Below are 25862 nucleotides of genomic sequence, written 5' to 3' on the forward strand. Positions count from 1 at the left end.
CAAGGGGCGGGAGGAGTCTGGCGGTGATTGATGGGGAAGGGACGAATGAATAAAGGTACTTGTCTAGGGACAGCAACGATCCCGAGCAAGCTGCGGAGGCTACACGGTCAGGCATTCCCTCAGCGTTTCGTCAGAGCCAGATCCGCCCGCAGCTGAAGGGAGGCGCGCTCCGCTCCAGGGTAGCCTGGAGCCCAGCTGCGAGCCAAGTGCGTCCCGGGAAGGAGGTCCCCTGCGCCTGGTGCGTCCGGTCCGCGAGGTAAAAGTTCTGGCTTGGTGTTGCATTAAAATCAGTGATGGAACCTTATCCTGGGGCTTCAGCTTGGATTACTTGTTCGGGGATTTTTTTGTTTTGTTTTGTTTTTTATGTATGGATACAGCGAATTACAATGGAGTTGGAGCGAAGGAGAGCGCGTGAGTGTTTGAAGCCACTTGGAGGGCACAGAAGCTTCCGCGTTAATGCAGATACTCTCCCAATCAGAACTGAGATGTCCCAGAGATTTTCCGAGTCAGCCGGCACACTCGCGGGGGGTCCGGGGGAGCCGGAGCGCAGGCAGCCGGGAAGTAGCTGCTTTCACCCGCGGGGAGGAAGGAGTCTGGGCGTCCAGACACAGGGTATCCCGGGTTCCCGAGGAGTCACATGCAGAGACTGGCGCATCCCTTGGCCTCTAGGTGCCTTGATTTCCCCCCGTCCCCACGCGCCCTTAGCCAGAACGAACACAGGAGCTCAAAGCTTTGCTCTAGACACCCATCCTTTCCTCCCTGTCACACCCCTTCCAGAATACCCCGCCCCACTGCGAGTCATTTACCCCTCGGGAGACGCACGGGAGAAAAACCAGCGAAAGCTGGTTCTGGAAGGGCAGGAGACGGGCTCGGGCGGGTCACACGCGCCAGAGTGCCCCCCCCCCAACTGGCGCGCAAACTTGAGTTACTTTTGCGCGCGGATAGTGCGGGCGCGGCTGCGCTCTGCGCTAGCCGCTTGCAGGGGCGTGGCTGGGGTAGCTGACCCGGGTGTCCCGTCTTCCTTCCCTTGCTGATCTCCAGACTGAAAGCTGAAGAGTGGCCACCCGACTCCCCCCGGAGCAGGCAGCAGCATGCAGCCGCTGCCCAGCCTGTGCGGACGCGCCCTGCTGGCGCTGATCCTTGCCTGCGGCGTGGTGGGGGTCCAGGCTGAAGAGAGGGGATTCCCGCCGGCCGGGGCCACTCCGCCACTTCTGGGGGCCGGAGAGATAATGGCGCACCCAACTAAGACCTCCTGGCCCAGGGGGTCCAACGCCAGCGTGCAGCGGTCGTCCGCATCTCCGCAGATGCCGAAAGGAGGGAGAATGGTGGGAACCCCACCGCGCACCCTCCCCCCGCCCCCGTGCGAAAGACCCATCGAGATCAAGGAGACTTTCAAGTACATCAACACGGTGGTGTCCTGCCTAGTGTTCGTGCTGGGCATCATCGGAAACTCCACACTGCTGAGAATCATTTACAAGAACAAGTGCATGCGAAACGGCCCTAATATCTTGATAGCCAGCCTGGCCCTGGGAGACCTGCTGCACATCGTCATTGACATCCCCATCAATGTCTACAAGGTAAAGGGTGCCTGCTAATATCGTGATGGGAGGGCATACCGTTAGGAAGGGGGAGATGCCAGAGCCTTTGCAGGAAGCTTAGTCACGAAGATCCCTCCCTTCCTAGAAGTCAGTAATCATTGGAACCAAGTTTCCTTCTGGTTTCAGTAGCCCACTGCTAAGCCGGGAAAAAGCATAGTCGCCAGGCCAGCAGCATAAACATAATTTGGAAACTTGTTAGAAATGACATCTTATAGCCCTACCTCAAACCTACTAATCCAGAAACTCTGGGTGAAGCACAGTAGTTTGTATTTTAACAAGCCCTGCACGTAAGGTTTGAGAACCACTGGTCCTGAAGGACCTTGTCCCTAAATCCAGCTCACAAGGTACATTCTCTCTACTGAGAAACTGATGGTGCATGTACTGGAAGGATTGTTATCACCTGAGAACTTGTTAGAACTGCAAGTCCAACCCAGACTTATTAAATCAGAATCTGCATCTTAAAATACCTAGGTGATTCAAATGCATACGAACCTTGGGAAGCATTTTCTTAGAGGACCCTAACAGTAGAGGGGCTCGAATAGGTTTTTAGGAGACAAACGGCCTAGAAGAAAGAGACCCAGACAGGAGAGTAGGAAAACACAGTTCACCTGCTGCGAATGACCATACTGTACCTACCCTTTACTGAATGCCTACGATGGGCCAAGCGCTGGGATAGATGTGTTACTTTCATTTACTCCTTCTGACAACCCATGAGTAGACATTACTCCATTTAACAGATGATAGGATGTTCAAGGTCTCACAGTGAGTAAGTGATGGAGGTGAGGAGAATCAGGCTCAATCTGTCAGGTTCCAAAGTGCAAACTGCACCCCATCAATGACTGTGGACAAAACCAAGGACACTGAACATAAAGTCTCTAACAGTTTCAGTAGCTAACATCATTATGTGATTACCGCAGGCATCAGAGGGAACGGGCTTGAAGAGCTAGGGCAGGACGCAAACCCCTACACTCTTTGACTCCCGCTTTGAAACTCTGGACACTTCCCAACATCTCTGGGCCTCAGTGTCCTCAACTCTACAATAAAGTTTCTAGTGCCCATCGACTGGGGTTTTGTGGTGTTAAGAAAAATAGCCTAAGTGAAAGAGCTGGAAAATTTTAAAGGATGATGCAAATTTGTAAAACTCTGCTTCCCCATCATAACCAGCAATAGGAAATCATGCATAAAAACAGAATCAAAAGTGTAAGGGACCGGGAATGTACTTTGGGGATTTGCCTAAAGCTAGTCCTGGGCTCAGTACAAGGGCAGGAAAAGGCATGTTGGTTTAGGAAAGGATTGTGGGAGATACTTTGATCTTTGTGGCAGGAGAAGTCACCAGATGGCAAGCCTTTAAATTGCCTTTTATGAGTCTCTGGAAATCCTAATCCAACAAGGCATACATTAAGGAATTCTAGAGATTTCTGAGGTTTAGAGACAGGATTTGGATTAGGATCCAGGTCCTAGAAGGCAACACTCCCAGAAATGAGGGATAAATAGATGAAATCCTAAATTCCTGCATGGCTACCAGCCCTTGTGAACTCTGAGGGTTTCCTGGGAGAAGCACAGGCTGAAATGGGTCCTTTAAGTGCAGCCACAGCTCCATTAGGCCAGAAGGAACCCATTTTAGGAGTCCTGCAGACGAAGTCTTACCATTCCAATGTGGCAGGAGAATTTCAATTCAATTCCTCAAAACTGACTTGAGAAATTTTAGAGTACAAGGTGTTGTGAGAAATTTTAAATGAGTGATAAGATCCTTCTGAAAAGGGAGATTACATCTAGTTTTGCTCGGCTTGCACAGAGTTTTGTGAAAGATTGTTTAGGAAGGTCCCAGGAAACCCCACATGGTCAGCCCATTTAGAAACCCTCCTAAGTCAGCCAGCAGATGACGTGCTGTATGGAAGGTTGGACTGAGGGCATTTTGCCTCCAGATCAGATGTAAATCAGCTCTTCCAGGACCATCTTACTTTCTCTGTCTGGCTAAATTATTACATTCGATAAGCCAGAGAATATCCTACTCCCAAAGGACACACAGCTTTTCCTTTCCTTTCAAATTCCTTTATGATTTCCCTAGGAAGTTACAACGTTTTGCCTGAAACCATTCAGTCTGTTAAAGCTGCGTTTCTATTTCTGAAATAAACAAACTGAGTCATTACAAATCTGGCCATGTAATCATCCTTTTTGGTCATGAACAAATCCATCACATAGAATTAGGTCCCATCACTAGGTTTGCCATCAGTGAACCCTACATAGTGGCTTTTGGTTTATTTTTATATTGTGCATAAATATGTGTCACTTGAGATATAATATAACAATAATGGCTACCATTTATTATGTACTCAGTACTTGGTTTAGTTCATTAAATCACTGCAACAAACCCTATGGAAGAAGTATTGTTATCACCCCTGGTTTATGCGGAAACTACATTTTGGAGAGGTAAAGAAGTAAATTGCTCGATGTCACACCACTAGAAGGTCGATGTCACACCACTAGAAAGTGATGAAACTAGGGCTTGAACCCAGGCCTTCTGGCCCTAGAACCTGTGGTCCTTCTGGCCCCCTGCAGAGTGAGCTGAGCATAGATTGCCCTTCTCCAACCTGGAGTATTGTTAGGACCTCATTTGAGTGCAGCCCTGCAATTATGGGACACACTACTACATAGTAGGATACTTGGTAAGCATTTTCAGTTTTAATTTGAGCCATCTGAAGATTTCTATCTCCTGAAATCCCCTTCAGATGATCCATAATGTATGATATTGATAGTGTCACTGTTTGTTATTCTAAAGGCTTTATTTACAAAAACACCTAATCCAGGGCTAGTTAAAAGCCATTTTCCCTTAAATAATTGTGACACCATATAAGTTTAAAAAAATGCATTTATAATTACAGAGTAGTCAAGTATTATACTTCATACAAAGCAATTGAAGTGAATTATGAGTGCCATTTAAATTTATCCTAAGGTGGGGGACTTGAATCTCTAAACTAGCGATTTCTAATTTTGTTTTTGTGGGGTGTTATTATTCTCTTGAGAATCCAGTTAATTATCCATCTTATATGTTATATATAATTAATATATAAATAGATAATTTATATATACATTATAATTAATAGATACTATAATGTACATTCACAATTTCTGAGGGTTCATAGAATCCCACAGCTCCTCTGTTGGTTTACCCACAGGCCCAGAAACATCAACGTGAATCTATTACATTAATCTGGACTTCAGTAAATCGAGAGTTCAGTAAAGTTGACAAACCACAAAATGTCATAGATCTGGCTGGAAGCCATGTTCCTTGATGCGGCTGTAGAACGGGATGGGACTTCACAGGGAGAGGCTGCTGTGAGGGCTGACAAACCCCAGAGAATGTGTCTACTCTGCTTTGACTCCCTCAGGGAACTGTTTCTCTGGAAACTTCTAGACAGAGTCTTTTCACCAGGGCTCCTGTGTCAAGGAGGCAATCCTGATAGATCGGTGTTGTGGGAGACTCAGCAAATCGAAGCTCTAAAAGAGCTTCAGATAATCATGAGAACCTGCTGGAAATAAAAGCCTCGTTTCTCCTTCTCAGCAGCGCACACTAGGGCTGTCACTGCATTACATAAGAGCATCCAGATGAAAAATGAAAAAGCAAGCGTCCAAAGAGGATGTTTAAAAATATATATGTATACATATGCATATATAAATATATTAAATGTTATAAGAATGTATAGATGCATAAGTACATAGGTGAATATCATTGGTCGCAGTGCCTGGCACAAAGTAAGCCAGTAATAAATGTTATTAGAATGTGTGTGAGTGTGTGTGTGTGAATAAGAATGGAAACTTGGGGGTTTTTTTTCAGCTTTTGCCGTTATAAACATGACTACAAATAACATCTTTGTCCATATGGCTTTGCACACATGTGTGACTATATCTGAAGGGTAAATTTCTAGAATTAGAATGATTGACTCAAAGGATATGTGCATTTGTAACTTTGATAGATATTGCCGTACTGTACCCCAAAATTATTGTTGTACTCTTAGTTTGAATCACTATTTTATGTAACATCTCCATATACATATATATGTATCAATGTCTATCTTTAATACATACATGGGTCACTATGCCAGTATTTACATGGTCCATGTATGTACCTGACCCCAAAACCAGTGTTTAAGCATCTGATGTGAGGATGAGTATCTCCTTATTCACAAGCTACTTATTGTGCCATTCCTGTGTAGACTAAAGTGAATGGAATAATCTAGACATTTGTTGCCTATAGGAGCCTAGAGTAAGTTGGAGTAGCACCAATGTCAAAGCTGTATAGGAAGAGCTGGGTATACTTGTAGATGCTGTGAAGTTTTTTATGTTGTTGGTGGTTGGTTGGTTAGTTGGTATGGCTTGCTTTAGTTTAGCAGTGATTTTTAACAAGCCTTGATTGCAGGTTGAAGTTAAAGTTCCTTTAACTTCTCTTAACATCTTAAGAAGTTAAAAATGCTTGAGCAAACAATGAGTTTTTAAATTATAACAAGTTCACTCTCTTTGTACTGTATTTGCATGGAATAACTGACTCAATAGATATATAGTTAACATAAATATAATGTAATATAAATATAATAAATAACATAAATATAGCTTCCTTTATGTGTAAGCAAATTGAGTTTGAAAACAAATCTCCTTGGAAACTGATGACAGATAGCTACATGGGCAGACTTTGATAAGGATCCAAGTATAATCAGATGTCTAGTGGTGATGGAGAGCTTTCTAAAAATTGAGCTGGTGACCCGTTGGAGTGCCTCTAGATAGTTTTCTTGTTAAGACTTCGTAAGCTACTATTAGAGTCAAAGAGGCTGCCTTCATAGCTCTGAGAAGCAAAACTACTGACCTTTAACGTTTAACTACTTAAGGTGGGGTACGTGTAACATTAAAATGCTGGTATGTCAAAATGGGAATTGCTTCACTGAACCCTCAAATGAGTTTGGAGCGAAGTGACCTTGTCACGTAGTCAGACATTCCTGCTTGTAACACAATCAAAGCTGTCTTTCTGAACAAAATCACCTTTCTCACTACCCAGTCTTAGACTACTTCTAGTACTTAACAAGTCTGCATATAATTAACTAATTTCATACTTAGAAGTAAAAGTGAATGAAGGACCAGCAAATTTAACTTTCGAAGTTATACTTTTCTGATTAGTAAATGCAGTTTATGCATATAGAGCAATACAAGAAGTAAAGGTATCATTGGGTAGAGGAGTCTAATTTTGCCCAAGATAATAACACTGTGCATATTTCCAGTTAAGTAACTGAGATATTTTAGTGACATTTTTGTGATGTCTAAAGACATCTTCGTAGCAGAAGCATTTTGTACCCAAAACAGAACCTAGATAACTTTGAGTTTCATTTATTTAAAGCAACAAAATTTTTAAGGAGTGTTAATTAAGCACATTTGAAGTATCAACATTTTAAAAGTGTTAATAAAGAGTAAGACTGTTAGCATTGAATGACCTTGAGTCAATTAATAAATAAAGTTAACCCCCCAACACCCACGTAGCATAGTGCCTGCAACGATCAATTCCAGACAAATGCTTGTTAACAAAAGATGTTATATTTTTATAACTGTCCAAAAAAAGGGGGGGAAATTTTGTTCTTTTTTCTGTATGTATGAGGATATTGGCCATAACAGAATAATAGGTCAATAGCAGCAGATGTCAAATAGCCCAGAAACTCAAGACTTCCTATTTCTGATTCACTGCTTCACATGTTGGCTGCGACAAAATGGTGGGCAAACTCTTGGCCTTGGGCAATGAAATATTCCCCAGGTTAACTCTAGAGTACTTCCTGTGTTTGCCTTTGATCTGCCACTTGGTCACTCCATAAATCCAAGGCTCTTAAAATGTCAAGGCAATGTTTCTTTCAATGTGGTAAGGCTTATCTATCAAAGGCTTCACATTTTTTTCTTTGCTCATTTTAAATGAATCGTTCAAGATCGAAGGCATTTCCATAGTTGTACAAGAGGATGACACAGCCAAGACCATGTTGTTTCAAGGCCAGGGAGACAGGGTCTTCATTTTCCAAAGAAAACCATATAAGGTATGGCTAATACGCTATAGTTGATGATTTTTAGAGAAACATGCCAAATGCTAATCAATGATTAAGTGCTCTCAAGGGTGTTGACAGATAAAGCCTGAGCTGAAATAAGATTCTAGAGGTAATTTATGATGTGAAACATTCTCTTTCAGGACTTTGCAAAGTTAAGAAGAGGTTGGTTATGTTTGGGAGGTAGCTGAGCATGGTGTATGGATATACCTTAGTCAGCAATTTCTCTAATTTCAGACTTTTTTCCTTTCCAGTGCTTTTACTTTAGAGAGTTATTATTTCTCTTTCCCTATAGATCCTCTGGGGAAAATGTAAAGGAACAAGAAAACGGCCAAACTGGGATGGTAGAAGAGAGAGAGAAAGAGGATTGTTCTTGAGTCAGAAGTGTATTAGCAAAGTTGACAGAAGCATTTATCAAGCAGTGTTCTGTCCCTGAGTCCCCCAGCCATATTCACACCTCCTAACTCGTGTCCCCTCTCTTTCTCTCCTCCTTAGCTTCATCATGGTTTCCAGAAAGAAGGAAGCCTATTCTCTGGACGTTTACTTTGTACATATCTTCTTCCCCCCCAAAACAGTGTTTTCAAATTATATTAACAGGCTTTTGAATTCCGTGGTAATCAAACGCTTTCTCACCATAGCTTATCCCATAAGCCATTCTCTGGATAGAATTAGGTTTAAGTAAGACATGAAAATACTTAATAAGATTTGTTGAATTCTTTAAGTTTGAGAGTCACTTTCTGAGCCATGAGGCCATCAGGTTATAATTCTTTAGTTCCTTCAGGTGTCACAGTGATCTTAGAAGATCCAGTTCAGCTAAGTGAATCTGACCATAAAGCTAGGTTTGTGAATAGCATGTCTTAATGCTCTTAGTTGAATCTTTTCAAAATATGTGACATGTCAATGAAAGGTTTTAAGCACAAACTGTGGATAAGTTTTTAAGTTCAGGTAATAGGAGAGTAGCAATCCATTTATTTATTGGCCTGCTACAGACTTGGAAATAAATTTCACCGTAACAAAAGTAGGGATATATATTTAAGGTGAACTTAAGTTTCTCTAAGACATATTTATTTTTTATCTTTTTTTCTATCTCTTTGCTTCCCTTAAAGATTTTGTTTCCAGAAATTTAATTCATTTTAATGGAGTCATTCTTCTATTTCAGCAAGTGATAGGAATCTTTCCAGAGCAGTGGAAAGCCCTCTCTTTGCCAGTGTGCACACAACAGATTCCTAGGACAGGGCCTCTGCCTTGCACAGCTCCAGGGGGCACTGTTCATATTGTGGTATTTAAATGGTACCCCTGGGGGGTAAGCTGACATTATTCCTCATCCACATATTCTAACCCACATGGCCTAATCTTTAAGTGATTAAGTGCATTCTACTGGACCCAGGAAGGAACTGGTAACTGATATTCGTCCCCAAGGGCAAGGGTGCAACGTATGTCAAGAAAATATTTTCTATGCAATTGACCAGCAGCTTAAATTCTCACTGTATGTTTGAATAAAAAAAAAGAAAGGGAGATCCGACATGGGAAATCCTTGAATGAGGGTGTACTATCTTATTAAGACGCCAGTTCAATTGCAGAAAAACTCTTATCTGCTACAGGAAACAGAGATAAAAGCAGAAGAATACACCCTTCCCCAAACCTGTGAAACACAACCACTCCATTATTTCCTTCTTTTGACTCTGACTGTAAAAACATTTCTATAATGCCAGTCATTTGAAAGAAATGTTCACAGTTCATCACGAGATGGAACAGACAGCAATCCGGCAAAGCAGCCCTAGTTGTCATTTTTAATGTGTTGCTCACCTACCTTCTTAAATGACCGTCTCTTACAGCGTCTCTATGCTTCCTGAGTCCATCTCCACCAAATTTACAACAAAAGCACCTCACTGAATCCCATCAGATAGTGAGAAACAGTAGGTTCTGTTTTTTAAAAGTCATTTCCCTGATAGGTTTGAGTAGGGGAGAGAGGGGAGGGGAGGAATTTTGCTTTCCACCTTTTCCGGCCTGCTTGGAAGACAGAAGTCCAAGAGAAGAGCCAACGCCTCAATCCCAGAGGCCCTGGCTCTATGTGTCAAGAAGACCTGATCATCTGGAAGGGAGGAGGGCAAGGACTAGACAATACAAAAATCAATCAATATATAAAATGCACAATCATCCCAATTCTCTAAAGAATTTGTTTCAAATATGAGAACTGAAAAGTTCATGACAGAAGTTTTATCACAAGATTTTTGCCTTATGATCAAATTCATTTATTTGTCCATGAACTCATTCATTCACTGTTATTCAACAACATTTAACGAGCGGTCACTGTGTGCTAGGCACTAAAAATGTTGTAGAATATTCTGAAACAAAGAAACAGTTAAAGCTCAGTGTATACTGTTAATTTAAAAAAAAAAAAATAGGAAAGGAAAATGGTATATATGGTTAATGAGGCAGTTAGCACTTGTTAGTGCAAGATGGTTAACTTTGGCATTTCCTGACTCTACAGGGCTAGATGCCTTTGGGCATTAAGAGTGGCGTGTATTAATAGGATTTTCTCCATTTAATTTCTCGAGAATGTAATTTTTAATTACAAAAAGAATTGAAAAATATAAATCCCCCAGTTGGAGAGATTTTGTAGCACTCACTTAATCATACTTTTACAGAAAGGATATTTATTTTCTGTTCATGTTATTTATCCTTTTAGAAGTTTTTAAAAAATTATATAATATATATTTAATATAAAAGTAATTTTTAAATATGATATAAAATACTTTTTCAGATTCTGTTGACTTTTTTCTTTCTCAAACAGCTGTTTCAACATAAAGTTATGAAATCATGGCCATCCTTGTGTAGAAACCTTGTAGTCAGTATGACCAAGTCTTTTTTCAATCTAGTGTCTATTTATTTATTTGTGTTTACTTTACTCATACAAAAGAAATGTGCTAGGGAAGCAGTAGAAGCCTTAGGCGAAAGGGGCCAGCATGAGGACAGGCTATCGTTTGTCAAATGGTCACCACATTGCTCCTAGGACCAACACTAACAAAAGCTCTTCCTTGGATGAGCCATCACCATGTGAAAACCAGTGTCAGTTATGGGAGTATTTTCTGACTGGCTCACATTTGATAAATGGTAGGTAGTATATATTCAAACTTAGTTTTAAACAGGACCTTAAAATTTAATTCACGTGGCAGGGACCTAGAGACAATATGGAACTCTAACATTCTTTTTGGGATCAGAGAGATTTGATTACATGCATGATTTGTCTTCAGTATTTAGATCGTGCCCTTAAATTATCTAACTGAATGGGGAAAACTGCAAATAAGGAATAAGAATATATTATTGCTGGGTTTAAAGTTAGAGCTGCTTCCTCTTGCAATAAAGGAGAATCAATTTCCTCTACCTAGAAGAAAGCTGTATTGTTGGACTTCAAATTATAGATGTTGGATGTCATTATTTTTGTCAAGAAATAGTGAAATAGTTAATTTCCAGGAATTATAAAAATCTCTAAGAACACTTTCACCAAATTTTAAAGATGACATCTTGGTTGAGAGTGATTTTTTTTTTTTTTTTAAGTTCACAGCTTTTTCCCTACCCAGGGCTTTGTTTATCATTAAACAAGAGGTTGACATCTTTTGCATTTTAAATAAGCTCCAAGCCCTAAATTGCCAAGGCCTTGAGGCTGGAGGCCATTCAGACAGACTTGAGCCTCGGCAGTAGGCGTGGTCTCTGTCACAGGGTATCAGGCTTCTTGGTGTCTCCACAAAGCCTTCTGATCAGAGAAGCAGAGGTTGCCAAAGTCATCCTTCTGACTGACTGCAAAATAATAGAAGTGGGCACTCCGTCCCCCCACCTTCTGTGGCCTCTCAGGACTGGCAGCATTCAGGTCTGAGTTGAAATGGCGAAGAGTTTTTTTTCAGTCTCTTTCCCTTTGGAAGGGTAGATTAGAAAACTGTAATCTCTCAGCTGTGATTAGGTTTCTGACTATCTCTGTGTTGAACTTGAAGAGAATTGCTACAATTTTCAGTTTGTGTTTCCCTGTCCTCTGTGATAACTTGGGTCAGAGGTTGGGCTGCAGGCCTCCCACTGGTATGAAGAGCAATCATCCAATTTCTAGGCTGAGCCAAAAACAATAGTAACCTCAAAACAGGGCCTGGATTCAGTGCAGAGCTCATTTTCATTGGCCAGACTTCTCTCCCTTCAGTGACCGGACACTCATTCATCTTGATTCATCTGATGGCTGTACCTACGTGATACTAATATTTGCATATTTGGAAATCGTTGAAGACAAGAAAACACTTGACACTATCTGAATTTTTGGACAGTAGATGAATAAAATAGCTGGGGGGTTAGAAGAAATTTTTACTCTACATCTACATACTTTACCATTGTTTGACACATAGTTGTGGGTTTTTAAATACTGTTATTGATTTAATTCTAAACACTTTTCATCTAAGATCAGCTTCTTCAAAACATTATAGATTCTAGAATCAGACCACGTGGGTTCAAATGTGAATCTATTACTTACTTAAGTGAGTGACCAAGGACAAATATGTTAGTTATCTAATGCCGAGTAGCAAATTACCCCCAAACTTAGCAACTTGAAGAATAGCATTTATTACCTGACACTCTGTCTGTGGGTCAGGAATTCAGGAGCTGCTTAGCTGGTGGTTCTGGCTCAGGGTCTCTCATGAGGGTCAAGATGTTGGCAGGGCAGCAGTCATCAGAAGGTTTGCCTGAGGCTGGAGGATCTTTTCATTCACACACTTGGCAAATTAGTGCCAGCTGTTTTTAGGTGGCCTAAGTTCCTTGTCACCTGTTGGAGTCTTCATAGGGGTGCTTGAGTCTTCTCCTGACACGGCAACTCCCCCAGAATGAGTGATCCAAGAGAGAGCAACGAGGAAGCCATAACGCCTTCTATGAACTAGTCTCAGATGTCACGCACCATCACACCCACCACATTCTATTCACTAAAAGCAAATCATTAGGTCCAACCCGTGTTCAAGGGGAGGAAAATGAGGCTTCATCTTTTGAAGGGAGGATTATCAAAGATTTTGTGGGCATATTTAAAATCAACACAGCAAGTTAATAAAGTTCTAAGTGCCCCTAAGTTTTTTTACCTATAAAATGGGGGTAATAGTAATACTACCTCATAGGATTGCTTTGGGAATTCAATGATATACCATGTGTAAAGGGCTTAGAATAGTGCCTAGTCCCTTGTAAGTACCATATGTGTGTTAGTTTTGCTTCCCACCCCCTGCCCCAATGCATATAAAGGCAATCAGAATGATTAGACAGAATATTACCTGGATAGTTTGTACCAAACTGGGTCTGGCAGTTTTAACTGTTTGGAATCTTTTTATTATGTTTCCAAGGGTAATTGGCAAGTCTTTTAAAGCACCTTGAGTTCATAGCTGGTTCAGACTTGCAGGACACTGGGTCTTCCCCATTTCAGCCAATGTCTCCACCATTCACATGATCAACCCCTTTGAGTTTCCTGACTCCTCATATCTTATATCCAACCCATCAACAAGTCCTGCTACCTCTGCTTTCAATACATATCCAGTCTATAACCCATTTTTTTCAGTCCCAGGGCACCACAAGTTTCAGCCCACAATCTCTCATCAAAGCTTCCTTTCCTGACTCTACATTCTAGTCTACATTGAGCTTCCAGAGTGATCTTTTTATATTTTTTAATTAATTAATTAATTAATTTGGCTGTGCAGGTCTTAGTTGTGGCACGCTGGCTTCTCTAGTTGTGGTGTGCAGGCTCCAAAGCACGTGGGCTCTGTAGATGGGGCGTGCCGGGCTTAGTTGCCCCACGGCACGTGGGATCTTAGTCCCCCGACCGGGGATTGAACCTGCGTCCTCTGCATTGGAAGGCTGATTCCCTGGACCACCAGGGAAGTCCCCAGAGTGATCTTTTAAAAAACATAAATAAGATGATGCCATTTTCCATTTCCCTGTTCAAAATCTTGCAATGGATTTCCTCAACAAAAAAAAAAGAAAAAACCATTCAGACTCCTCCCTGTGCAATTACATCTCCTAGACACTTGGCCTGGACCGCTCGACCCCAGACTTGAGAGCCTTCTTGCTGTCCCTTCCTCTCACTAAGCTTCTTTTGACCTCAGGGCCTTTGCATTTGCTCTTTCTTCTGCCTAGAATGCTCTTTGCATGGCTTACTTTTTTTAGTCAGGTCCCTACTGCAGGTTGCCTCTTCAGAGAGACCTTGCTGAGAAGCCTATCAAGAAAGCTCCCTAAATTCCACCATAATCTTTCAATATGGTGACACCCCCTGTGTGACACCATATTAAGTATTCATGTGTTTTGTGTTTGCCTCCCTCACTAGACTGTAAGCTCCATGAGAGCAGGGAGTTTGCCTTGTTCACTGATAGGCACTCTGTACTCCGAATGGTGTACGGCACATAGTGGGTACTCAATAAATGTTCGCTGAATGAATGAATGAACAAGCAGAGTTATAAGTCAGCTCATTAATCCAGAGGTCACAAGTTAGAGGCTGGTCTGACACATAAAAATATTTTGTTAATACAATGTTATCTGATAGTTTTTTTTTTTAAAATATGAATTAGTTGACAATTTTTATAAATTGTGAGATTTTATATAAAAATTCCAATTTGGGGCTAAAAATCAAGATACTTTTGTATTGGGGATCTCTTGGCAAAAATCACATCAAGTTTATTAGCAGCAGCTCCTTTTAGACAGGATTTACCCCAGACCCCTCTGTTCCCTTTTATTTGCTGACACCAATGACTTTCTTACACCTGGCTTCCTCCACTCTTCTGTTGCCTGCCTGGCCTTGCAGGCTTTCAGACCCTAGAAAAAGCGTATTTGCTGTAAGTATGCCAACATTTGTTCTACATGTCGGTGTAACTTTTCATGTCTACCTTAGAAATGAAATTGGTTCCATGTTGGAGCTCCAAGTCATATTCGTACTGAAACACACATTTCAGCTTTGGGTGCTGCTCTAGTTACAGAACAATCACCCAGCATGACAAACTCCACAAAGAACCTTCACGAGTGAAAGAACGGAAAGACTCAATTGTGTTTCAAAATAGTTTTCACTTTTGGAAGGTTATTTTTTAAAACATTAAAATGCACACACAGACACGTAGATTTGAAATACTTTATTTTCAAAACCTCATGAACATTCGACCCAGTTGTTTACCTAAAGTGATTCATTTACCAGGGTGGGGCACACCCAGTTGCCCTAAAAAAGAAAATCACTGAGTTTAACAATAGATGGTTGCATAGTCTGAAGTCAGATAAACGGAAATATATGTATAGAAACAAGTCTTTTGCTCACTGGATAGCCACTGCCTATATATTTTAGGGGCCTGAATATTTAAGCATCTGCTGTGTGTCAGGAACTGTACTAGGCAATTGCAGAAGTTCTTTTCTGTTTGATGGGCTAGGGGTTCCAGACAGCAAAAACTTAACCAAACAAACAAGTATGTTATAATATATACAATAGGAGCTGATAAGTGCTGTTGCTGAAACGGGAAGTGGAGTAGGATGAGGGAGAAGGGGAGGCCTGACCAGTTCCTATACTTAATAGTGTGGTGAGGGTAGGTTATGTTGAAAAGATGAGATTTGAGTAAGACCTGAAGGAGGTCAAGGAGTTAGCCAAGTGGATCTTTGGGGGAAAAGCCTTCCAGGATAAGGAAGAACCTCAAGTGAAGCCCTAAGGAATGAGTGTGCCTGCTGGGTTCAAGGAGCTGTGTGCTGAGTTACAGAGCAGTCAGGTTGACTAGAGTGAAGAATAAGTACACGAACACGCACACTGTTCTCCATAGGAGTCGTCTAGTCTCTCTGGCTAGGAGACATTTGTCTTTCTTTTTTTTTTTTTTTTTTGGCCGTGCCACATGGCATGTGAGATCTTAGTTCCCCCACCAGGGATGGAACCCTGCATTGGAAGTGTGGACTCGTAACCACTGGACCACCAGGGAAGTCCCACGTCACCTATTTTTAGTTAACCTTATTTTGATTTGGCCACCAGCTGAGTATTTGAGACTCTATAACAGTATGAGAGGCATTTTCAGCACTGCAGGCCCAATCTTGTAAGGAGAACTTAAGCAACTGGCCCCAGCTGGCCCTGCAGTGGAGGAGACCTTGACCCTAAGCTACTGTCTGTGTATAGCTAGTTCTCCTGAACCGGCTGCCCTTTCATTATTCCCGATCCACTCTCTTGTTCCAGATATCAAACGCAAGTGCTTTTCAAAGGAGTAGTCTATGAGAAAAAGAATAAGAACTAGAGTTTGTTATTTTAACTCTAAGTGTTCATTTGTCTCCACTAAGTGATACATACAGTTCAGAGGGCGCCCTGTGAAAATCTCCCTAACAGAGCTTCATGTCTTCTCAATGCAGCTACTTGCCGAGGACTGGCCCTTTGGAGTTGAGATGTGTAAGCTGGTGCCTTTCATACAGAAGGCCTCTGTGGGAATCACTGTGCTGAGTCTATGCGCTCTAAGTATTGACAGGTAAGAGCATATATCTAAGCCAGGTATATCCTGACCGCTATCCTAGCGATTGCTATGCTACTTAGAAAATAAACTGTGTAATTCAATAAAACTAGTCTCTGCCAGCTTGGCAAATGATTATGTTTTACTCTTCAGATATCGAGCTGTTGCTTCTTGGAGTCGAATTAAAGGAATCGGGGTTCCAAAATGGACAGCAGTAGAAATTGTTTTAATTTGGGTGGTCTCCGTGGTCCTGGCTGTCCCTGAAGCTGTGGGTTTTGATATGATTACCACTGACTACAAAGGAAGTTATCTGAGAATCTGTTTGCTCCATCCCACTCAGAAAACAGCCTTCATGCAGGTAAATTTTACTTTTTGTCCCCCTTTCTGTTGTTGCCTTATAAATATTTAGCTATTTTTCCCCTGATCTCCTCTTCTTGGGAAGCTACTGATTTATGACTGTCCTTGGCATGAATTAAGAGTGTAGGTCCGGGGCTTCCCTGGTGGCGCAGTGGTTGAGAATCCGCCTGCCAATGCAGGGGACACGGGTTTGAGCCCTGGTCTGGGAAGATCCCACATGCCGCAGAGCAACTAGGCCCGTGAGCCACAACTACTGAGCCTGCGCGTCTGGAGCCTGTGCTCCGCAACAGGAGAGGCCGCGATAGTGAGAGGCCCGCGCACCACGATAAAGAGTGGCCCCCGCTCGCCGCAACTGGAGAAAGCCCTCGCACAGAAAGACCCAACACAGCCAAAAATTAATTAATTAATTAATTAATTAAAAAAAAAAAAAGAGTGTAAGTCCTAGGGCTGTGGGGTTAACGGTGACTAATGACCCAGGCTGCAAGAAGCTGGGTCACTACTTCTCCAAGAATCCCCTGGTGCTCAGGAATACAGATAAACCAAGTTTACATGAGAGAATCGATTTGAATTTATAGCTTTTCTACTCAAATTCCCATAAGGACTGGCAGCTACTACATATTCTGTATGAAGCAGCACAGCGGTCATCAGAGGGAGTGTGTGGTCCAGGGAATGATCAAGTAGGAGTCGCCCTGGTATGGCTGGTTTGATCGGAATCCCTGTGAATCCGTGAAGCTCAGTATGAATAACAAGCTTGTCCTCTCTCTAAAGGGAAAGCTGCCGTTGCAAAGAACTTCATCTTGGCCATTTATTCAAGAACTTTTAATCAGAAAATAGGAAAAGAATGGTAATACTGGTCATCAGAAGATAGATCCTAAGTGTAAAAGGCTCTTCCCAACAGAATGGGTTAAGAGGAGTTAATACAAAGGGGGCTGGTCCAGATGTCATCAATGATTATTTTCTATTTTACGCATTAAGACGAGATAAAGCTTTATGAATATATGTATAGATCACGGTAAACAAAAGAATAAAGAAATTGAGAATGAGACTGCTGTTTTCTTGTTTCTTATTAGTTAAAATGGGAAAAGTACTGCATAGATTACATAAATTCTGCTCCAACACAGACATACCTGGAACAACAATTTTAAGAAGGAAAAGAAAAAAAGAGCAGAAAAAGAATAAGAGAAAAGGCATGTTACAAGCAGCTTTGAATTTTAGTTGATAGGTTAGATGTATACATCCCTTAGGTAAATGATTAATATAGACCTCTTCCTACCTGCTTTTCCCATAAACAAGCTTGTTAAAAAGTGAAAAACTCCCATAAACACTAGGATATCTTTACCCATTCAGATGTGGTATTTCACACAAAGAATTCCTTAAGGATAACTTGCATATGTGAAGACAAAAATATTTGAATTACCAAATATTTAAAATTTTGCCCAATTGCTTACATTTTTATATGTAATGATAGCACACATCCTTAGAGACTTGAAATGCTTTTTAGGAAAAGTTTGTTTCATTTAATTTAATTATTTGTTCAGCAGACGTGGCCTGAAAGATTCTACATAGTATTTACAAAATGGATCGACTTTAGAAGATAATTTCTCCTTGATGAGTATTTTTTAATTCAACATTTGATATGTAAGATTTTCTTACAGAGGAATATTAAGTATAACATTCTCTCTTCCCCATAGTTTTACAAGACAGCTAAAGATTGGTGGCTATTTAGTTTCTATTTCTGCTTGCCATTGGCCATCACTGCATTGTTTTATACCCTGATGACCTGTGAAATGTTGAGAAAGAAGAGTGGCATGCAAATTGCTTTAAACGATCACTTAAAGCAGGTAAGGAAATAGAAATATTTGCTGACTCATGATTACAATCCTGATTATGAATATGAAAATTATCATGGTGATAAGAAACTAAAATTATCATACACCACAGCATACTTCCTTTTTCTTGTGCTGGTATTTTTTAATATACAAAGAATATTTTTTATATTATCTATCTGGAGATATTCTACATAGTCTAAAAAGATGTGAAAAGAGCCATTACTTTTTAAAGATGAATCTTTCATCATTTTCTGTCTAATTCACATTAGCTATTCAGTTTAAAGCTCAGTGTCCTGAATTTTTACAAATGCCACTGATTTTTTGTAAACGATATTAAATATTTTGTTTGGAAAGCGAGAACGCTGTGATTATAATGAGGCATCTATTCAGTGTCTGACTGTGGTTTTATTTCAGAGACGGGAAGTGGCCAAAACAGTATTTTGCCTGGTCCTTGTCTTTGCCCTGTGTTGGCTTCCTCTTCACCTCAGCAGGATTTTGAAGCTCACTCTTTATGATCGGAACGATCCCAATAGATGTGAACTTTTGAGGTAAGAAAGGTAAAATAGAAATAGTTGTGTAAATAAATGCCATTCAGAAGTTTTTCCATTGATTCCTTTCATTGGCAAGAAGAGAGAGTACCATTTTTCTAATCCTTAGGGAGCAATTAAGATGGCCATTTTTTTACCTTTACTCCTATTTCCAAGGGAGAAGTAAAGGGACTTAGGAGAACACTGGGAATGGAGAGCCAGGGTTGTCCAAATGAGTGAGTAGCACAATTGAAAACATTAGGTCTGATCCTCCTTTGCACTTTGTAAATCCTTTCTTTCTTTCTTTCTTTTTTTTTTTTTGGTAGAGTTGAAGGAAGAAGCCTCTACTCATTTTTTTTAAATTAATTAATTAATTTATTTTTATGTTTGGCTGTGTTGGGTCTTCGTTTCTGTGCGAGGGCTTTCTCCATTTGCGGCAAGCGGGGGCCACTCTTCATCGCGGTACGCAGTCCTCTTACCATCGCGGCCTCTCCTGTTGCGGAGCACAGGCTCCAGATGCCAGGCTCAGTAGCTGTGGCTCACTGGCCCAGTTGCTCCATGGCATGTGGGATCTTCCCAGACCAGGGCTCGAACCCGTGTCCCCTGCATTGGCAGGCAGATTCTCAACCACTGCGCCACCAAGGAAACCCATAAATCCTTTCTTTTCATCCAGCCTCAGCGCTTCCAAAAGAGATTTCATTTTTTTAAATTATTAATTTATTAATTTATTTATTTTTGGCTGCGTTGGATCTTCGTTGCTGCACACGGGCTTTCTCTAGTTGCGGCGAGCAGGGGCTACTCTTTGTTGCGGTGCGTGGGCTTCTCATTGCAGTGGCTTCTCTTGTTGCAGAGCACAGGCTCTAGGTGCACAGGCTCAGTAGTTGTGGTGCACGGGCTTAGCTGCTCTGTGGCATACGGGATCTTCCCGGACCAGGACTCGAACCCGTGTCCCCTGCATTGGCAGGCGGATTCTTAAGCACTGCGCCACCAGGGAAGTCCCGAGATTTCATTTTAAACGAGAGAATTGGGCATGGGCAGTGGGGCGATGACAGGGACAGAGAACGAGAGAGAGAGAGGCAGAGAGAGAGATCATAATAGGCAAAGACTAGTGATAAAGTCAAAACCATTTTAAATGGCTAATTATTTTGTTCACAAAAACACAAAATTCTGTAAAGAATATATGTTCATAGCAGCATATTTTTTTACAGACATGTCTTGTATTATTTTTTGCAGCTTTTTGTTGGTATTGGACTACATTGGCATCAACATGGCCTCCCTGAATTCCTGTATTAACCCAATAGCTCTGTATTTGGTGAGCAAAAGATTCAAAAACTGCTTTAAGGTAAGAGAGTATTCGAAAATCAAAAGCCCTTTTTAATCTGGCATCAAATATAACCCTTCCAAACTATTAATATTTCTATCCAAAGAGATCTAGTCAATTGTTTTGCAGTTTCCCCTAGTATTACATGATCGACATTTCTTTCTTATTTATTTATTTATTTATTTATTTATTTAATTTTTGGCTGCGTTGGGTCTTTGTTGCTGCGCACGGGCTTTCTCTAGTTGCGGCGAGCGGGGACTGCTCTTCGTTGCGGTGCGCGAGCTTCTCATTGCAGTGGCTTCTCTTGTTGTGGAGCACCGGCGCTAGGCACATGGGCTTCAGTAGTTGTGGCACGTGGGCTCAGTAGTTGTGGCTCGGGGGCTCTAGAGGGCAGGCTCAGGAGTTGTGGCACACGGGCTTAGTTGCTCCGCAGCATGTGGGATCTTCCTGGGCCAGGGCTCGAACCCGTGTCCCCTGCCTTGACAGGTGGATTCTTAACCACTGTGCCACCAGGGAAGCCCTAGACATTTCTTTTTAGATGTGAATTTTGCTCATAAATCACTATAATTGATTTCTGCCTACAAATCCCAGTCAACCATTCCCTGCTGCCTCAACCAATCAATTCTACTCATAGAGTTACGCAGAAAATGAATAAAAATTGCATGCATTGATGTCTGACAAATATCACATGATAAAATAAGAGCTACACATGATTAAAGGCACTGTTCCCATTTTTGGAAGATTTTGGACTATGCAGCACACTGTAGATTATAACTAAGTTAGTTTCTTTTTCATACAGAGGTGACCATAACGAGTCAAACAAAGCAGTTTAATTCAGGTTTTACCTCCACTTTTCTGCCTTCATTCTATAGCAGAGAATGATGTGGAATATGTGAAATTATTCCTCATTTGCCTGCTTGCATTTGTGTGTAACATCCATCCATCCATTCATTCACTCCTTCAGCAATCTAGCGTACATGAAATATTCCCTTCCCTTATGTGGGAATGACTCACTTGTCCCTGGTGTAACAGAGCCCAGATTCAGCTGCTCACCACTCCTATGCCAATAATTCGAGAGGCAAGTGTCAGTAGAAAAGAAAGGTGCTTTAATCAGAAAAGCCAGCAGTCTGGGGATATGGTGGACTCGTGTCCAGAGACCAACACCAAAGATTCTGCTCAGCCATGACAGTTTTTAAAGGGAAACATGGAAGGGGAAGAATCTCAATGAATCATCAAGGCCGGAGGTTGGGTTCTGCCTCTCCCCTGAGGACAGACTGGCTGGCTCTCTCTTCAGATGTTATCTTGCCCCAGCGGTCTGCATGCAGGCTTGCTTAGCGGGGGCTACTGTGGGTAGAGAGCTAGTCTTACTTCTTTTTATCTAGGAAGAGAATCAACAGGTTAGACAAGGCATGGTGTGCATTCAGGAGAGCATAAGTCAGGAATTAGTTTCAATTGCTTAGTGATCTCATTCCTATAATTAAGTTCTTTCAGGGTTAGAGGGGAACAGAAATGGGCAAACAAGAAAGGGGCAAAAGAGCTGCTTTCAGTTCCCCACTGTCAAACACCATTCCATTTCTATGGGATTAGGGGCAAAGGTCTATCTTCTGTAACTTCTTCATGCTGATATGGGACGCCATATTCTCAGAGTGGAAGATGTCAGCATGGGTCTGTAACATCTCTTTGCTGACAATTTTATTGTAGTTGCGTGCTTACATATACGGGCAGAGCAAGCTACAATTATTTTGCTGCCCACCAAGATACAGATTATTATGAGCAGTAATGTTAATCCCATTCTCTTGAGGCTCGCTCTTGGACTTGTGCTAGCCATAGATTCAGTACTGCTCAGGCTGGCGCAGTTTATGTCATGGTTACAGTCTGGTCATCGTGGAGTTAGCTTTTTCCCTCTGGTGGCAGTTACCGTACCTGTAAAACAACTCGGGAATGTGCATCAGACACTGAGTCTGTGGCTCTATTGTCCTAATTATTAACTGCTCGGTTTTGTACTGGAGGGCGTGGTGCCTTGGTTCTGCTTGGCTCCACTGGCAGTTCATTATTGGAAAACCGAGAACTTAGCTTCCTTGTAAAATCAAAGGCAGTCTATAAAATTCTTTGCTTACTCATAAACTCATAGATTTTAGAGCTAGCAGAGAATGTCACCAGATCAGGTCCCTCATTTTACAGAACAGAAAGCAATGGAACTCACATTTTCTTATACATATAAATTCTCAGAAAACAAACAGAATGAACAGGATTTTTAAAAATCCAAGAAAAAATTTGGATGACTAAAAACTGAGACACATAGACTTTATAACCTTATTGTGTAACAGTATTGAAAAGTCACATGAGATTAAACACGTGGCTGAAAAAAATGGTGATGTAATATTAAGTTTATTGACATGGAAAGATGTTTATGTCACTGTCAAGGCCATGGGATAGTATGTATAGTCCAGTTTTATTAACATAATTATACACACACGTCCACAAACACGCACATATACAGTCATGTGTATATATGTGTGTGGTAATATTTCCATTTGCATAGGAAAAAGTCTTGAGTTATGTATTTATCAAATATTAAAAGTATTTCTCAAGTAATCAAGAGTAAGTATCAAGAATTAAGAGTGGCTTTCTCTTTCAATTTTAATTAAAAGATGAGGAAGTTTAATTATGTACATTTTTTTCTTCTCTGTATTTTCTAGTTTAAAAACATTATCATATGCTACTTATGTCATTATATGTTTTTAAGGGGGAAATAAGAGGGCATGGAAAGAAACTGGCAGAATTGCATATCATGCAAAGAAAGCCAGAATTCTGGAGAGTAGGAAGGGCTGTGATAGTGTAACTGATGTAAACTTATAACGAGTTACTTTGTTTTGTACAGTCATGCTTATGCTGTTGGTGCCAGTCATTTGAAGAAAAGCAGTCCTTGGAGGAAAAGCAGTCGTGCTTAAAGTTCAAAGCTAATGATCACGGATATGACAACTTCCGTTCCAGTAATAAATACAGCTCATCTTGAAAGAAGGAATATTCATTTTCTTTACTTTGGACAGAAATCATTAAAACAATGAGGCATCCGCCAAACAAAACAAAACAACTGTGTGTTTGCACAAAACAATGTAAAAATGTAAGAGTGATTAGTTTTCTTAACACTCAGAGTTACTCATGACATTTTATGAGCTGTTTACAGCCTGAGAAGAAAAGCGATGAGAATTAAGAAAGCCTCATTGTGAAAGCACTTAATCCTTTACAGTCAGCACTTCAATGTGGCTCTTCAGAACTTCTGGTATATTCATACACCACTTAAAGTTTAAATTGAGCTCACTCAGAATTCCTATTAAAGATGTTTATTTTTTAAATTAAGGTGAATCTGATGCAAAGGAAAAATGTGTTGCTGCGAAACAGAATTTTTAAATGAAATTTAAATTACTCAATTTAAAATTTTAAAAATCTTTTAAAGGAACTTTTCTATTAATAGCCTCACACCATTGGTTGGACTCTAATTGGAGACAAAATATGAAAGCAGTTCAGCCGGTGTATTTATTTGATGTTAGAGACATATTTAAATGATCAGGAGGGAGTATCAGCGAGATTGAAGTTTTTGAAAATATTCAACTTTACATTCAGATAAGATCAAATGTCACAAAGGGATAGAGAGAGAAGGTTTGGAATGCCGTCCCAAAACACTGCTTTGAAATCTCCTATTCGTGTACTCTGCAAAGAAAATACTACCTACAATTTTTTTGAGGATTATTAAAACATTCTTCTTCTTTCACTATTGTAGTTTAAATGCTATTTGTTTAGTTTTGTCATCTGTAAATACTTACCTACAATACACAACGTGTAGATGATTAAATGAAGGGCAGGCCCCAGTGTTCATACCTTTACAATGGAGAGATGCCAGGAACCCCATAATGGACAGAATGTGAGTTGCCTGGAGCAGTGTCCACATGGCAAAGGAGAAAGCAGCATCTTTTCTCACCCCTGCTGCAGTTAAGATGGTCTCTGGCAATGTATCATACGATAGTTAAAATACTATTTTTAAGATCATAGATATTAGAGTCAATGTAACAGTTACCTGTAAAGCTTATTACTAATTTTTATATTATTTGTGTAAATAACTAATAGAAAAGAATTCTGGATGTGGTGCTTTCCTGTCACTTACAGGCAAAACTGCTTTTTGAGACTGTTAAGAACCTCTTACTTTGTGCATTCTTGCCTAATTCTTTCATCTCCCCAGCAAAGTGCCTCAGGTTAACTTGGATGAGATGTGTGTGAAAGTATGTACAAGAGAAAACGGAAGACAGAGGAAATGAGATGGGGTGGGAGGAAACCCATGGGGACAGATTCCCTTCCTTAGCCTGATGTTCGTCACTGCCCGTCACATCAATGCAAAAGGTCCTGATTCTGTTCCAGCAAAACAGTGCAATGTTCTCACAGTGGCTTCAGGAACAAATTGGGCCCAAGAGCTTTAACTCTGTCTTAAAATATAACAGAGTTTCTACCCTTGTTTTTTGTTTTTTTTGTGTGGTTTTTTGGGTTTTTTTTGGTAACCCAGGGCCACAGCCACATGTTGAGAATAAGCGAGCAATGTTGTTTTCTGCCAGCATCTAACGTGATGCTACCAAAACCCCAATAATGGGGCCAGAAGGAAAGGACAGTAATTAATTCTCGTGCCACATGGAATCTATTTACAAATCCCAGGCTTATTTATTAATTTCTTCCCAATCACTTTTTCAGATGCTTGTCATCACGAAAGACATTTCAAACCGGATTTTAAATTAACTTTGGGTTACTACTGTTTTCAGTTCGTTAATATATTTTTTATTCCTATTTAAATTTGAGCTCATTTTACTACCATTCATTTTGTTTCTCATCTGCATCATAATACCCTTTCCTTCTCCCTGTCAGAGTTGTGGTCTGTAATCATCTTGCCAAATTTTAAACTGCACACAAATAGTATATACATGCATTATTTATAATGAAATTGTGTTCAGTAGCTTTTCTAAAAATGTTTGATTCAAAATTTTAACATACTGACAAAGGCTGGTAAGAAACAAGCATGATTTCTTAGCATAAATAAAATCAATATGGGAAAAGGTGCTACTGTTTAACTTTAAAACATACTTTCTAGTATTAAGGACTGTATAATATAACAATGGACAAAAATAATGTTAACATGGATGTAAAACTTAAAAGATTTATAAGCGATTTTAGACTGTTTTCTCCTTTATATTTGCTAATAGGGGTGCGTGTTAGTATTGACAGCTTACAACATATGGCCAAAGGAATACAGTTTATAACAAAGCATGGGTATGCTGTAGCTAACTTTATAAAATTGTAATATAACCATGTAAAGTAATTATATATTTTGTTTTTCTGGGGTCACTTAAAGTGGCAACTACTGTAGTTGCTAATTCTATGTTATGTAAACAAAATCAATAAAAATTTAAATTGCTTTAAAGAAAGACCAGCTTGTTTTTCACTGTGCAGGCAATAACTAATACTAATTTATTATTTAGTGTTTAAAGGAAATATAAATGTTACAAATGGACATGATTTATGTGAAACACACAATTAGCAAGGAAATATGAAAGCTGTTACGTTCAAATGCCAAGTTTCTATTATGTTTTATTGTGGTGAGTAACCAGAGATATATACATTCAGTTTGCAGAGGTTGATTATCTGATTGATTGTTTCCAA

At 40.4% G+C, this 25862-nt stretch overlaps 1 protein-coding gene across 2 annotated transcripts; it reads left to right on the forward strand.

The window, feature by feature from the left end:
* The first annotated feature begins 118 nt into the window (after window positions 1-118).
* Window positions 119-25621, forward strand: EDNRB (endothelin receptor type B). 2 transcript variants are annotated; one of them, XM_007186240.3, is made up of 8 exons: window positions 119-256; window positions 1042-1577; window positions 16034-16146; window positions 16282-16486; window positions 18177-18326; window positions 18729-18862; window positions 20075-20183; window positions 23044-25621. In XM_007186240.3, exons 2-8 carry the CDS (start codon window positions 1092-1094, stop codon window positions 23176-23178), a joined length of 1332 nt encoding a protein of 443 aa, XP_007186302.2. In that variant the 5' UTR covers window positions 119-256; window positions 1042-1091; the 3' UTR covers window positions 23179-25621. The 2 variants fall into 2 exon arrangements, with proteins under 2 accessions (XP_007186302.2, XP_007186303.2); XM_007186241.2 differs by lacking the exon at window positions 119-256 and adding an exon at window positions 263-411.
* Window positions 25622-25862: the final 241 nt, after the last annotated feature.

Source organism: Balaenoptera acutorostrata, chromosome 18 (assembly GCF_949987535.1).
Source record: "Balaenoptera acutorostrata chromosome 18, mBalAcu1.1, whole genome shotgun sequence".
Taxonomy (NCBI): Eukaryota; Metazoa; Chordata; class Mammalia; order Artiodactyla; family Balaenopteridae; genus Balaenoptera; species Balaenoptera acutorostrata.